At 44.4% G+C, this 14707-nt stretch overlaps 1 protein-coding gene across 1 annotated transcript; it reads left to right on the top strand.

Annotated features, from left to right (window-relative positions):
- The first annotated feature begins 2241 nt into the window (after positions 1 to 2241).
- Positions 2242 to 13734, top strand: LOC138367930 (RNA-binding protein 12B-like). Its single transcript, XM_069330210.1, has 2 exons — positions 2242 to 2328; positions 12301 to 13734. The coding sequence occupies exons 1-2, from the start codon at positions 2242 to 2244 to the stop codon at positions 13732 to 13734; spliced, it is 1521 nt and encodes a 506-aa protein (XP_069186311.1).
- The last annotated feature ends 973 nt before the right edge of the window (positions 13735 to 14707 follow it).

Here is a 14707-nt window from a genome sequence, read left to right as displayed (position 1 = left end):
GTGCACACACACCACACACACACACATACAAAAAAAAAAGTAGTTAGTAAACAGTTGAGAGGCGCGCCGAAAGAGCAAAGCCCAACCCCCGCAAGCACAACTAGATGAATACACACACACACACACACACACACACACACACACACACACACACACACACACACACACACACACACACACACACATACACACACACACACACACACACACACAACAACTCCGCCACAACCCAGCGCGCTAACAACCATTCTCAACACCCCGGCTTGTTAACTAGCGGTGACTGGGCAGCTGTAGCTTTTATGGCCGCTTAAGTTAATTGATGCCTCGGTGTCCGGATAGGGAGGTGGTGGAGAAGGGAGAAGTGAGGTGGAGAAGGGAGGGGTGAGGTGGGGGAAGGGAGACAGAATGGAGGAGAGGGAGAGGATAGGGGAGAAGGGAGAGAGAAGGGGGAGAAGAAAAGCATAATGAGGCAGACTGTGAATGTAACGGAGAGAGCTTCCTGTCTGACAAGGTGTGTGTATTCCCCTAGTTGTGCTTGCTCTTTCGGCCCGCCTCTCAAACTGTCAATCAACTGTTACTACACGGGAGACATCTCCCGTCACGCAGGGTGCAGTGGCACCTCCACAGATCTCCAGTATCAGCTCTTGATACTGGTAATGGCTCAAAATGGCCACCACTTACGGGCTATTCGTGCCCGTGCCACCTTTTGGGTGACTTAATCTTCATCAATCAACTGTTACTAACTACTATTCCCCCCCCCCCAACACCACTCACACACACATATCCAAGGAAGCAGCCCGTGACACCTGACTATCTCCCAGGTACCTATTTACTGCTAGGTAACAGGAGCATTAGGGTGAAAGAAATTCTGCCCATTGTTTCTTGCCGGCGCCCGGAAACGAACCCGGGACCACAGGATCACGCGCCCAGCGTGCTGTCCGCTCAGCCACCGGCCCCTTCCATTCATTGTTTGAGTATTCACCTAGTTGTGTTTGCGGGGGTTGAGCTTTGCTCTTTCGGCCCGCCTCTCAACTGTCAATCAACTGTTTACTAACTACTTTTTTTTCCACACCACACACACGCACACACTAGAACACACACCAGGAAGCAGCCCGTGACAGCTGACTAACTCCAACGTACCTATTTACTGCTAGGTAATAGGGGCATTCAGGGTGAAAGAAACTTTGCCCATTTGTTTCTGCCTGGTGCTAGAATCGAACCCGCGCCACAAAATTACGAGTCCTGCGCGCTATCCACCAGGCTCCTGTGTGTGTGTGTGTGTGTGTGTGTGTGTGTGTGTGTGTGTGTGTGTGTGTGTGTGTGTGTGTGTGTGTGTGTGTGTGTGTGTGTGTGTGCGTGCGCACGCGAGCGCCACTTATTTGCCTGTGATTAAAACATAAATAATAAGCCTTTTGTCATTTTCTTTTAATGATATTTTAAATAAGCATTTTAAAACATATCACACAAATAAATTTTGAGCGTTCTTTTTATCAACGAGTATTTATTTAACGAGACCCCTGAAAATATTATATATATATCGTTATCATGTCTCCTCGATTCCGTCTGTTTCCAAGTGTGGCTCAACTCAGCTCTCTTAACATTTCACCACAGTTTAATCCATGTAATCCTGGATGGTACGAGCCTCGTTGCATCAATCTAAACTTTTAAAAGTTGGTTTTATGTTTCTTTACTTCCGAATGGACCTTACAAAAGTGTACAAAGCTCTCTTAGTTTCCCCTCGACAGGTTTCTAATTGCTGTTCATATGCTTACCAATTTCGCACGAGCTGATAATGTTATTTACACTAGCCTCTGGTGCTAGGCTGTGGGGCTGTGTAGACTACCTGAGGGTGAAGTGAGAAGCGTCATTATGCATGAATTATGTGATGTGTTAATGTGAAGATTGTAATATGAAGTGTGTAATATAACGTATATAATGATGAGTGAATAATAATACTAATAATAAATAATAATAACAGCTATATTTCAAATTTGTTTCCAAATGAAGTTTACAGATACGTTAGTTTATATACAATGACAGTAAGTTAGTTATAAACACTGGGAGGCAGATTTTAACACTCGTAAACATTATATGACACAATATATATGCACACACAAGTATATAAATAGCGCATACGGAGCAATACTTTACGTATAAATGAATATTTACCGCATGATGTTAGTGTCAATAACACATCACCGCGAGGGGGGACTATAACATGCGGCCTCCCACCATCCCACGATGTCGGGACTGCAACCTCCAGGACCTTCACCTCTACTGAAGTTCGACCTTAAACTTCCACTTATATTTTTCGTTACTTTTACACAGGTAGGTAAAAGAGTAGATGACTTCTGCCATATTGTTAGAGACTCGGTTTGTTTAGTTTGTGACTCTCAAACCATCAAACTTTATGATGGTTTGTTCACAGTACATTACAGCACAATGACATATGTAATGAGAACTTTGTTATAAGCAATGAGTAATGTTATGTGTGTTATTGTTGGTGTTACTTTCTTTTGATTTGTCTTTGTCTACAAATTCCTTGCTTTACATTTGCATAATTTCTGTCCCGTATACTTTCACTGTAATTCTACATTTTCCCAGCATACATAAGTCATCCTACTTTTTTATATGATTACCTCCTTTATTTCTGTCTTCTATTGGTTTATTGATATAAAACTGTCTGTTAAAGAATGCACCAGTTTGACGCCAGAATGTTTGAGGCCCGCTTCCGCCACACTCTCCCGTTTTCTGTAAAGGACCTTCGCTAAAGGTGCTTCAGAAACAATGAGATTAGAGAAACTTTACAGTTCCCCCTTCAGTCCTAATTCGTCTAGCACCAGAATACCGCTTTCTATTTGTGTTTCTGTCTTATCTTTCTCGCGTTTTTTTATTTTGCTTCTCGTTCTGAAGCGTTGAAAACCTTTCCACTTTTTCTCTCGGTAATTTATCTGACCATTTGAACTCTCTTTTTTCTCACTTTACCTCCAGCACTATTTCTGGTTATCCACACTCTCCCTTAGGTATACTTCCCTGTCGCTCTCCCTCAGGTGTTCTCTCTGCCTCTTTGTAACCAAAACCAATGACGACCAAACCACACATCAAAAGATGGAGAAACGACCACGTTTCGGTCCGTCGTGGACCATTATCAAGTCGTAATTTGATAATCGTAATTTGATTATCGAGTCGTAACACGACTTGATAATGGTCCTGGACGGACCGAAACGTCGTCGTTTATTCATCTTCTGATGTGTGGTTTGATCATCATTTCTTCAGCCACGTTATTGTGACTCGTCGTCTGCAGTCAAGATCAATATTGTGACCAGTGCTAGACCACTTTGCCAGCGGTATTTTGCATTCTTTGGGCAATAACGCAGCCAGGAGACATAAAATATTTTAATAGCATTGTCCTTTTTTCGTGTCCTGCAGTTTAGCTGGGAACAATACAAAACCTGACAGTGCCCTAACTACTGAACAAGCTCGATATTACATAATTCGTTCAGAGTGACATTGCCTTTAACAGCAGCTATGGCTTTGTGCTTCAAAAGTCACACAAGTCTCTGGTAACACTGCACCAGAGCCAGACAATAAACAAACATCTTAACTCACAAAGTAATAAATATGTAAATTCGTCCCCATAAAAACTGAGGAAAAAAGAAGGCACTTACGAAGCTCTGAGGCTGAGGAAAGCGGTTCGAATTTCCATAAGAAAGGGAGACGAGACGCCGGAGGACTCTGGACAAAATAATAACATTTCTGAAAAGACTAAAACACGGAAGTGAATGAGAAGAAACACCAGGAAAAACACGACTTTTACATTCTTGCATTCTGGCTTCTTATGTAATTATTTTTTTTTTTAGACAAAGTCAGTGGAAAAAAAAAGAGTTAATGAAGTTGCTGAACGTGGCAGTTTTTATTTTATTTTGCAACTAAACTGACAATTAGTTTATTAATGTTGAGCAAGTTAATTAATCAACTTGCCAATATTTTCTAGTAATTTGTATTTAAAATACGTGATATATAAATATACTCGATATATATATAATATATATCCGTAGAAGCATTGTTGGGGATTCGAACCTGCGTGCTAGGTATCTTGTGTGCTGGTATAACAATACATTCATTCACTCATTTGTAAATATACGGAATCATGTCATAAGGATTTGTGTGTATAGCGGGCAAATCTCGGGCCGCTGATTGGATTGGATTATTCAGTTCTCGATTGGATTATTAGGTTAGGCTAAAGTTACGTAGGTTTTAAAATTAGAATTAAAAAAATAACAAAAAACTGTGGACGGTCCCCTGACCCGCCACCACCGCCCCGGCTCCAAAGAAAACGGAATCTTCTTATACATGTCATTTGCAATTCAACCAAAGTATTTTGGGGACCAAAAGTCAGGATTAAAAAACAGTTTTTACACAAGAAAATGATATATTTTCTACATAACGATTCACTCTCTCCTTCCTTACCGTCTTGTTTGGCATTGTCCTCCCCCCCCCTCACTCCCTCACACATAACACACACTCAACCCCTTCCCTTCCCCATCCCCCTCCCTCCCCCCCCCCCCACCCCAACTCCCTCCCCACCTGCTGAAGAGATATTGGATCCATTTTCTGCGGATCTTTGGCGTTTACGATCCAATGTCCACCACAAATATTGAATAGAATCCCACTCGTCTTTTATGCCCAACGCTCATAATCGGTTCGGGATTGCGATCCTATAAAGGTGAGACGAGACACCGATGGCGCTTCCACGTCAAAATAAAATTGGTCTGAAAGTATAAGCTTCTCGGTTTCCTTGGCCGAAATTGGATTATTGTGGTAAATTGGTTGGAATTTATAAAATGTGCGCCATAATTGCAATATCGAAGCTGTAGGTCCGCCTCGTAAAAAAAGGACAATATCTTGGAAGGAAGGAAGTTATATTCTTCATATTAGTGTCTGCACCACGTCAAGCCTCCGCCCGGGGAAGGCTCAGCACCTGGACAATGTCAGTGTTTGGACAATGTCAGTGTTTGGACAATGTCAGTGTTTGGACAATGTCAGTGTTTGGACAATGTCAGTGTTTGGACAATGTCAGTGTTTGGACAATGTCAGTGTTTGGACAGTGTCAGTGTTTGGACAATGTCAGTGGTTGGACAGTGTCAGTGTTTGGACAATGTCAGTGGTTGGACAATGTCAGTGACAATCAGGAAAGTGCAAGTGTATGAATGATTCCAGAGTATAGATCCAATGCTTGGCTTGGAAGGGATTGGATCGAACTGTTGATGGAATCACACCCCTGAAAGGTAAGGTTGGCGCCTGCACTACATCGGCGAAACATGTACATCCCTGGGTCTGGCGAGACGAATACAAGGAACTATAGCATCTCGCTTACCTTACCTTGGGGTTACCGTGCAATGATTTCGGGGTTCAACGTCCCCGCGGCCCGGTCCTCGACCAGGCCCTGCTAACCATAATGGCTATCGGGATCAATACGCTATGCCAGCATGAACATTGTGACCTCACAGTGACGTCACAAACATTATGCACACCATGTATAAAACACAACATTATATCTCTTATTTTCGTGAGAGTTAGGATAGATTAGGTTAGGACAGATAAGGTTTGATTAGAATTGGTTACGAAGAATTAGGTTACGAAGGATTAGGTTAGGCTCACTGTATGGATAACATCAATGTATGGCTCACGTCACTATATGGATAACATCAATGTATGAATCACCTCACTATATGGATAACATCAATGTTTGGATCACGTCACTATATGGATAACATCAATGTATGGCTCACGTCACTATATGGGTAATATCAATGTATGGCTCACGTCACTATATGGGTAATATCAATGTATGGCTCACGTCACTATATGGATAACATCAGTGTATGGCTCATTAACGACTACATCATCAACATCATCAGCATGGGTCACTTACAGTCGTGATGATGTGACATCACTTTGGTCAATATTCCTCTTGGCTGCTGTTGACTTGATACACTCAACTGTAATGACAGAAAATGTGTTTTTCCTGTGTGAACACTTGATCGCTTTTCTCCTCACGTGCAACACACCTTCATGATAGGTCGCCGGAAATTGTACGTTTCTAGGAGCTAACTGCTTCTCTGTATTTATGATGATCTTGAGCACTGAGGTTTCAGGGGACCTTGGAGAAGAATTCCTAGACGTGTTCAGAGGCTCGCGGACAACCTCAGAATTACTCCCCCTGAGGATATCAGTCTCAGCTGCTGTGTTTCGTCTTGATGGGGCACTCTCCTGTTACTGAAGACTTGGTGGGAAATTCATTATATGAGCGCCGACATCGGGGAGAGGATATCGACACCTTGGGTCATCTTGGAGACTAGCGGTCACACGCCTCTTCACCCTTTTCGACCCATCAAGATGCCTAGCAGTTGTACACTTCGTCAATGTGTATACACTCAGAGATAGGTGTAGTGTTGAATTATAAATGAGATTGCGGTGTTAATGGTCCCGGCAGCTGAAAGGCCTTAAACCTTGTTATATCCGAAGCCTCTCACTCGCGCTTCAGTGCTAACACCTTCTCGGGAACCGGTTGCCAGTCCATTGCAATAAGAATACTTCCGTATTCCCGCGTTATAATTTTCTTCATATCTTAAACATCCCTTCTCTTAGTTCTTCAACGCCATTTCCCCTTCATATCCGGCTTTATGTTTTAAAACTTTTCTTTCATTCATTATCTATCGTCTCATCCATCCTGTTCCCCATCTTAAACGTTTCTCTTTCTCAGTGACTTTCAACCTTTCTCCCATCCTTCACATCTCCGCTTCCTGCAGCATCCTTGTGATATTCCGTCCATTGTACCGTCCTCCTTCACCTCCCACTTTTTTTTTATAGCGATTCCTTCAATCTTCCTTCTTCACCTTCCTTTCATATCCGTCTCCTCCTCCTCCACCTCGTCTCTCATCCTCTACCTCCAGTACTCCTCACTTAGTCTCTTCCACATTTACTGTCACCAGCCACCTCTCTCTCTCTCCACCCCTTTGCCCATATTCCCCTCCCCTCACTATTCCGCTACTTGTCCAGCTTCCCTTTCCTTCCCCCACCCGCTTCCCCTCACTCAGCCTTGCCCGTGCATGAGAGCCGGAGCGAACAATACACGTCAGCTACCCACATTCTCCTTTTGCATGACTGGCTCACAAAAGGGAGCAAAAAGATGCAAGGTATCGGGAACACGGGGCGAATATCCTTGTGAAAATGTCCGGCTCCGCCGCTCCCGCCTCCTGGTCCACAACTTCACTCACAATTTTTGGAGATTCCGTCGCGTCGCGTTATCCAGCATTCGGCGAGCGAGGCACCGGTCTGAAAAGCTGCTTTTATAGGGAAAATGTATCTTCAAAAAGCTTGCCTCGGTTCTAACAAGAGTCCAGAAATTTGAAATTGTAATGTCTGCCCACTTTTCTTCGTGAGGGAGAGAGGTGGGTGACGTGACAAGTAACTCTGGTCCTTGCGAGTCCTACATGTACGGGCCAGAGTCCTGGGGTCTCATTGCATATAACCCGATTCCTCCTCCCTCCCTTGCCTGACAAATTCTGACTTGGGCAAGAAAAGGGAGACTAAATCTTTTGAAACTTGGGGGAGGCCATTTTCCGCCCCGTGTTGTTTTATGTGCCTGTCTCTTGTTCTCTGGTAATCCTGTAATGGCTACTCGGACATCACCCTCCACGCCACGGTAGAACGGAGGGGTCGTGAGACTTGCGCCGCCCAACACCACACCGAAGAAATATTGTGAAAAACGAGAAGGGAGAGAGGGGGTGTACGCCCCCCTTCAGCGCCGCCAGACTTCGAGCCCAATTTGCGTGTTAGGTGGCGCGTGGCTGGCCGCCGCTCCCGACCCCTCCTCAACCCTTTGATCTGGCCAGGGCCGGGCCCCCTGTGGGCCTCCCCAGCGGCCCGCTCCGCTCACAACAACCTGCTGGCCTCCCGTCCACTTGTTCTAACACTTTCCTCACGCGGTACTCATTCGAAGCTACACCTTGAGCTAACCTTACACCCCAAGTCACAGTCAGTGTGAGGATCCGGGGACGGGGAGGCTGATGGCGGCGCTCCGAGGAATACGAAGCAAACGCCTCATGAATCCTTTATGGCCAGCCTCAAGCCAGCCAATCACAAGCTGCCACGTCACAGGCGCGCGTCTTATTTGAATATCCACCCTCCCCCCCCCCCACCACTCCGTGATCGACTTTCTTGCCCACGCGCTCAACTGGCTATCGGCTTTAAAAAAATCATTCCATCGGGCCGACTCCCCAGTACAGTGGACCCCCGCCTCTCACCCGGAGCAGCCCCCCCCCCCCCCACGCCTCCTCCGTCAATACCGGCCAGTATAGTTCCTTCACACCTGATATAAGGAAAACTATTCGTCCTTCGAGGCGTCTTGAAAATCATCTGTCAACCATGCATAAAATTGATCAAATCCAACAGTCCAAATTAACAATTGTGCTGCCATTCCTTTTCTGTCACTCTCAGACTGAGTTTCTCATCCCTTCCCTTCCCTTCCCTTCCCTCTCCCTTCCCTCACTCCCCTCCCATCTTCCTCCGCCTCACAACACCGCGCGAGCCACCCTTCCTCGCTCGTTTTTTACCATCAGTTTACAAGTTGGCTTCACTCAGTTCCTCCACTAAATTTACATGGCTATTTGCATAGCTCCTGTGGATGGGAGAGATGGGAGGAGTCTTTTCTGTCCTCAGCCAGTTAGCTCGCTCCTTGAGGCGTTCCGACCGGTTTAAAGGCGAGAGGGGAAGCGACAGGCGGACGAGGGGAGGCGGTGAAAAATTTGAATGATGGTGTGCATATGCGTCACACAATATGTGGGCGGGGCCAGAGTTCACTGCTCGCCGGGGATTGGTCGCACTCCCCAGGCTCTATGCAAATCAGAGGACAAGAATTCTTCCAAGATGGTTAACTCTTGATTTGAATATGGCACTGCAAGCGTGCTTCACTGACTGTACTCGGCTTCAACATCTAACACGATACCCACCGTCCAGAGATACTTATACCTGTAAATAAACAACACTCCCAGTCTTCCAAGACAACTATTCCTCTATTAGTATTCGACTGTTTGAACAGTTAATAAACTCCAGTAATTCTCATCTTAAATATAAGATATAATATTCTTAAGTGCCAAGGACTGTAGAAAACACTGAACCAATAAACATCTCATTAACAATTCTTCACGTGAAGAGTAAGTACCCAGAGTTGAGGACCCGCGACGCTACGACGAAACATATGGTAATCAGGTATGTCGTGACCAATTCTCCACATCAACAGTTTTTAACGCTTTAAGATAATTGATATAAAATATTATTAATACTCTAAATATAAAGAAAAATGGAGTGAAAATTTCAAAATAAATGTTGCTCATTCTCACCTAGTGAATGTGAGAGAGAAGAAAATTAACCTATAACACGTAACAGGCTAAAGTGACTGTAGCATTTGGCGAATTTTGCAACTCAAGATGTAATTTAATTTAATTCGAATTTAAAAACTAAAACACCGTGTAATATATTTAAAATATTTTTTTTTTTACATAACTTAGTATGTAAGAAAACGTAAATATTAATAAGGAACACGATTAAAAAACGTAAAATACGTCTTACTAAGAATATATTAGATTTTTAAACCTTTGTGCACCTTTTCACTCAAGAGTTTCCGAAGCTTCATTTCACAGAAAGCTGGTGTAAAGTAACAATATATTATCATCAATGTTTCGTATGGATTAGATCCTTCTGCTTGATAAAAAGAGGCTTTGTTTCAACAGCCAGGGAGTTGGAAGGGACCACATGTGAAGCCTAAGACTGGTGGCGTGGAGGAGTTATGCAGTGTTTTGTGTTTTGAATCTTTTATTAAAATATATGACTGTAACATGATATCTAAATTATGTTTGTTGTTATAATGCTGAACGCACCCGTCTAGGTAACTATGTAATCTTTACTCGTCTGAAATAGTCAGCAAGCCTAGTAATGCTGCTCCAAGGATACTAACCTACAAGTATATCAGTATGCACTTCAGTTCATTCCCTTAACAGCCCTCGATCCCGTAGAGGCCGCACTAATAAACGCTTGACAGTCGGTAGCAGCAGATTCCGAGCCGCCGTGAGAGGTTCTGATCCCACAAGAAGCCTCTGCAACGATGCTCGTAAAAGTAAGCGGGACGAGGGTAAGGCATCGTGCCTCCAGCCCCTGATGGTCGGCTCTCGACAAACTTCTCCCATGTCCCTTTTGCCAAGTATGTTGTTATGACTGTGGCGAAGACAAGACGCAGTTTGGTCGGGTTTTAGAGGCGAGAGGGTAGAGGCGGAAGCTGTGACAAATAGCAGCTTACCACAGAGCACAATTAACTTAATTAAAAGTCTTAAGTATGTGTTGAGGTCTTGCAGAGGAGGTGGTGGGGAGAGAGCCATCAGTGTCTGGACGGCACAGTCCTCAGTCTTTGTTGTAAGGCGCATGTGTGTGGGGTGTATTCTCGTCTCGTGGAGCTTTAAATGCTATGTTTGTATATCGCCTTTCTTGCCGCGTGTTGTATATTGTCCAGGATTCTAGTGGTGCTTGTGGAGGAGTGTCTTTTGTTATCAAGACTCGCTGTTTTTCCTGTAGATATTTATGTGTATAATGTAATATTGTATTTAACATGTGTATGATGACTATTTGTATTTGTTTTAAAAGTAGATGTTTGTATAATGTTTCTGATCTAAGGAGCTAACTGAGTATACATAAACATATAACGAACACACACACACATTTTTCCCAAAAAAGAGACTATTTTTACGTCTTGCAAAAAATTACAATTTTAAATTATATATTAACCAAATTGTAAAATATATATATATATATATATATATATATATATATATATATATATATATATATATATATATATATATATATATATATATATATATATATATATATATATATATATTAGTATATTTTGGTAGCAGTCTTTCCTGTAGACATATATTATTAAATATGACCGAAAAAGTAAGATTAATAATTCTAACACGAATTTTCTCAATCTTTCGTACATTACGCTTCACTGTTGGAGGTAAATCAAAAATTAATTCTCCAAAATTCATTTTTATTTCTAGTCTGACGCGACACGGGCGCGTTTCGTAAAACTTATTACATTTTCAAAGACTTTAGTTCACAAATACACAACTGAATAGAACTTACGTATCTCCGATTTTATATCTACATTTGAGTGAGGTGGGAGGGGTGATGTGGCATTAACACAAGACAGAACAAGAGGGGATATTAATAGGGTATTAAAAGTATCAACACAAGACAGAACACAAACAATGGGTATTGAATAGAAGTGTTTGTAGAAAGCCTATTGGTCCATATTTCGTGATGCTTCTATATTGGAGCGGAGTCTTGAGGTGGGTAGAATATAGTTGTGCAATAATTGGCTGTTGATTGCTGGTGTTGACTTCTTGATGTGTAGTGCCTCGCAAACGTCAAGCCGCCTGCTATCGCTGTATCTATCGATGATTTCTGTGTTGTTTACTAGGATTTCTCTGGCGATGGTTTGGTTGTGGGAAGAGATTATATGTTCCTTAATGGAGCCCTGTTGCTTATGCATCGTTAAACGCCTAGAAAGAGATGTTGTTGTCTTGCCTATATACTGGGTTTTTTGGAGCTTACAGTCCCCAAGTGGGCATTTGAAGGCATAGACAACGTTAGTCTCTTTTAAAGCGTTCTGTTTTGTGTCTGGAGAGTTTCTCATGAGTAGGCTGGCCGTTTTTCTGGTTTTGTAGTAAATCGTCAGTTGTATCCTCTGATTTTTGTCTGTAGGGATAACGTTTCTATTAACAATATCTTTCAGGACCCTTTCCTCCGTTTTATGAGCTGTGGAAAAGAAGTTCCTGTAAAATAGTCTAATAGGGGGTATAGGTGTTGTGTTAGTATACACTCTATAGTAAATCACTTCTTTTCTTCACCTTAAAAGTACGAAAATGAGTTTTGGAGAACTCCTATTTCAATTAAGCCCTGATGCTAAGAAAATAGAGGGATAGAAGCCCTAAACCAGAAAATAATAAATACAGAATATGCGGTCATATTCAATGAAACATATATATATATATATATATATATATATATATATATATATATATATATATATATATATATATATATATATATATATATATATATATATCCAACACTAAAGTTAAGCTGCTAACGGATTGATGCCTTTACTTTTCGTTCAAAACCACCTGCTTGGCAAAGCAAAAACAAAAATTTATGTTATCTGATGGAACATTTCAGGCAACCGACCTCACCATGACAGTTTTATCTGATGTATGCAAACACCGGGAGGATTACCGGGACAAACACCACGAGGATTACCGGGACAAACACCGAGAGGATTACCGGGACAAACACCACGAGGATTACCGGGACAAACACCGAGAGGATTACCGGGACAAACACCGAGAGGATTACCGGGACAAACACCACGAGGATTACCGGGACAAACACCACGAGGATTACCGGGACAAACACCACGAGGATTACCGGGACAAACACCACGAGGATTACCGGGACAAACACCACGAGGATTACCGGGACAAACACCACGAGGATTACCGGGACAAACACCACGAGGATTACCGGGACAAACACCGAGAGGATTACCGGGACAAACACCACGAGGATTACCGGGACAAACACCGAGAGGATTACCGGGACAAACACCGAGAGGATTACCGGGACAAACACCACGAGGATTACCGGGACAAACACCGAGAGGATTACCGGGACAAACACCACGAGGATTACCGGGACAAACACCACGAGGATTACCGGGACAAACACCACGAGGATTACCGGGACAAACACCACGAGGATTACCGGGACAAACACCGAGAGGATTACCGGGACAAACACCGAGAGGATTACCGGGACAAACACCACGAGGATTACCGGGACAAACACCGAGAGGATTACCGGGACAAACACCGGGAGGATTACCGGGACAAACACCGAGAGGATTACCGGGACAAACACCACGAGGATTACCGGGACAAACACCGAGAGGATTACCGGGACAAACACCACGAGGATTACCGGGACAAACACCGAGAGGATTACCGGGACAAACACCACGAGGATTACCGGGACAAACACCGAGAGGATTACCGGGACAAACACCACGAGGATTACCGGGACAAACACCGGGAGGATTACCGGGACAAACACCACGAGGATTACCGGGACAAACACCGGGAGGATTACCGGGACAAACACCGAGAGGATTACCGGGACAAACACCACGAGGATTACCGGGACAAACACCGAGAGGATTACCGGGACAAACACCACGAGGATTACCGGGACAAACACCGGGAGGATTACCGGGACAAACACCGGGAGGATTACCGGGACAAACACCGAGAGGATTACCGGGACAAACACCACGAGGATTACCGGGACAAACACCGAGAGGATTACCGGGACAAACACCACGAGGATTACCGGGACAAACACCGGGAGGATTACCGGGACAAACACCGAGAGGATTACCGGGACAAACAGCGAGGATTACCGGGACAAACACCGAGAGGATTACCGGGACAAACACCACGAGGATTACCGGGACAAACACCACGAGGATTACCGGGGCAAACACCGGAAGGATTACCGGGACAAAGAACAAACTTGTACTTTCCAGCACATTTTATCGGTACTGAAAGTGCTTAATGATTCGTATCTTCATGACTGGCAAAACGAGGCCACACTTGTATAGCTGTCACACACCTGTAACTTGGCCACACCTGTACATCTGTCACACACCTGTAACTTGGCCACACCTGTACATCTGTCACACACCTGTAACTTGGCCACACTTGTACATGTCACACCTGTAACTTGGCCACACTTGTTCAGCTGTCACACATCTGTAACTTGGCCACACTTGTACATCTGCCACACACCTATAGCTTGGCCACACTTGTTCAGCTGTCACACATCTGTAACTTGGCCACACTTGTACATCTGTCACACACCTGTAACTTGGTCACACTTGTACAACTGTCACACACCAGTACTGATACCTACCAACGTCACCATCACCTCTCACCATCATCAACATTATAACTACCATTTATGTCAATGTCACCACAACCCGAAGTCGTAACCGCCCTCACCATCATGGTGGAGACTACCACAACCCCCCCCCCTCCACCAACCCCCCACCACCACCACCACCAACACCACCACCAACCCCCCCACCACCACCACCAACCCCCACCACCAACACCACCACCAACCCCCCCACCACCAACCCCCCCACCACCACCACCAACCCCCCACCACCAACACCACCACCAACCCCCCCCCACCACCACCACCAGCCCTCCACCACCACCAACACCACCACCAACCCCCCCCCCCCACCACCACCACCAACCGCACCACTCACAAGCAGGTGTCTACATGACCCAGCAGTTAACACAGAATCCCATTTTTTGGCAATTTTTTCTCGCGAATTCGTGATAATATTACGAGATATTGATTGCATAATGAGAGGCGACGGGCGTGCTGGGGCTGAGGATCCGCCCGGACAGAGTGCAGGGAGCTCCCTGTGGGTCCCCCGCATGATCGCCTGGGGGATAATGGGGCAAGATAACGCCCCATGAAGAGACGGGTAGAGTTATGGTGCTCTACGTGAGGG

Source organism: Procambarus clarkii, chromosome 24 (genome assembly GCF_040958095.1).
Source record: "Procambarus clarkii isolate CNS0578487 chromosome 24, FALCON_Pclarkii_2.0, whole genome shotgun sequence".
NCBI classification, from domain to species: domain Eukaryota; kingdom Metazoa; phylum Arthropoda; class Malacostraca; order Decapoda; family Cambaridae; genus Procambarus; species Procambarus clarkii.
Note: the sequence above shows the minus strand (reverse complement) of the source record. Positions and strands in the feature narration are given on the sequence as shown.

What these genes read in the sequence shown, in the direction of transcription:
- LOC138367930 (XM_069330210.1), top strand. Translation starts at nt 2,242, where the DNA reads ATGTCGGGACTGCAACCTCCAGGACCTTCACCTCTACTGAAGTTCGAC. An exon ending in TTTTCGTTACTTTTACACAG is followed by an intron (nt 2,329 to 12,300) that starts GTAGGTAAAAGA and finishes GGAACATTTCAG; the next exon opens with GCAACCGACCTCACCATGAC.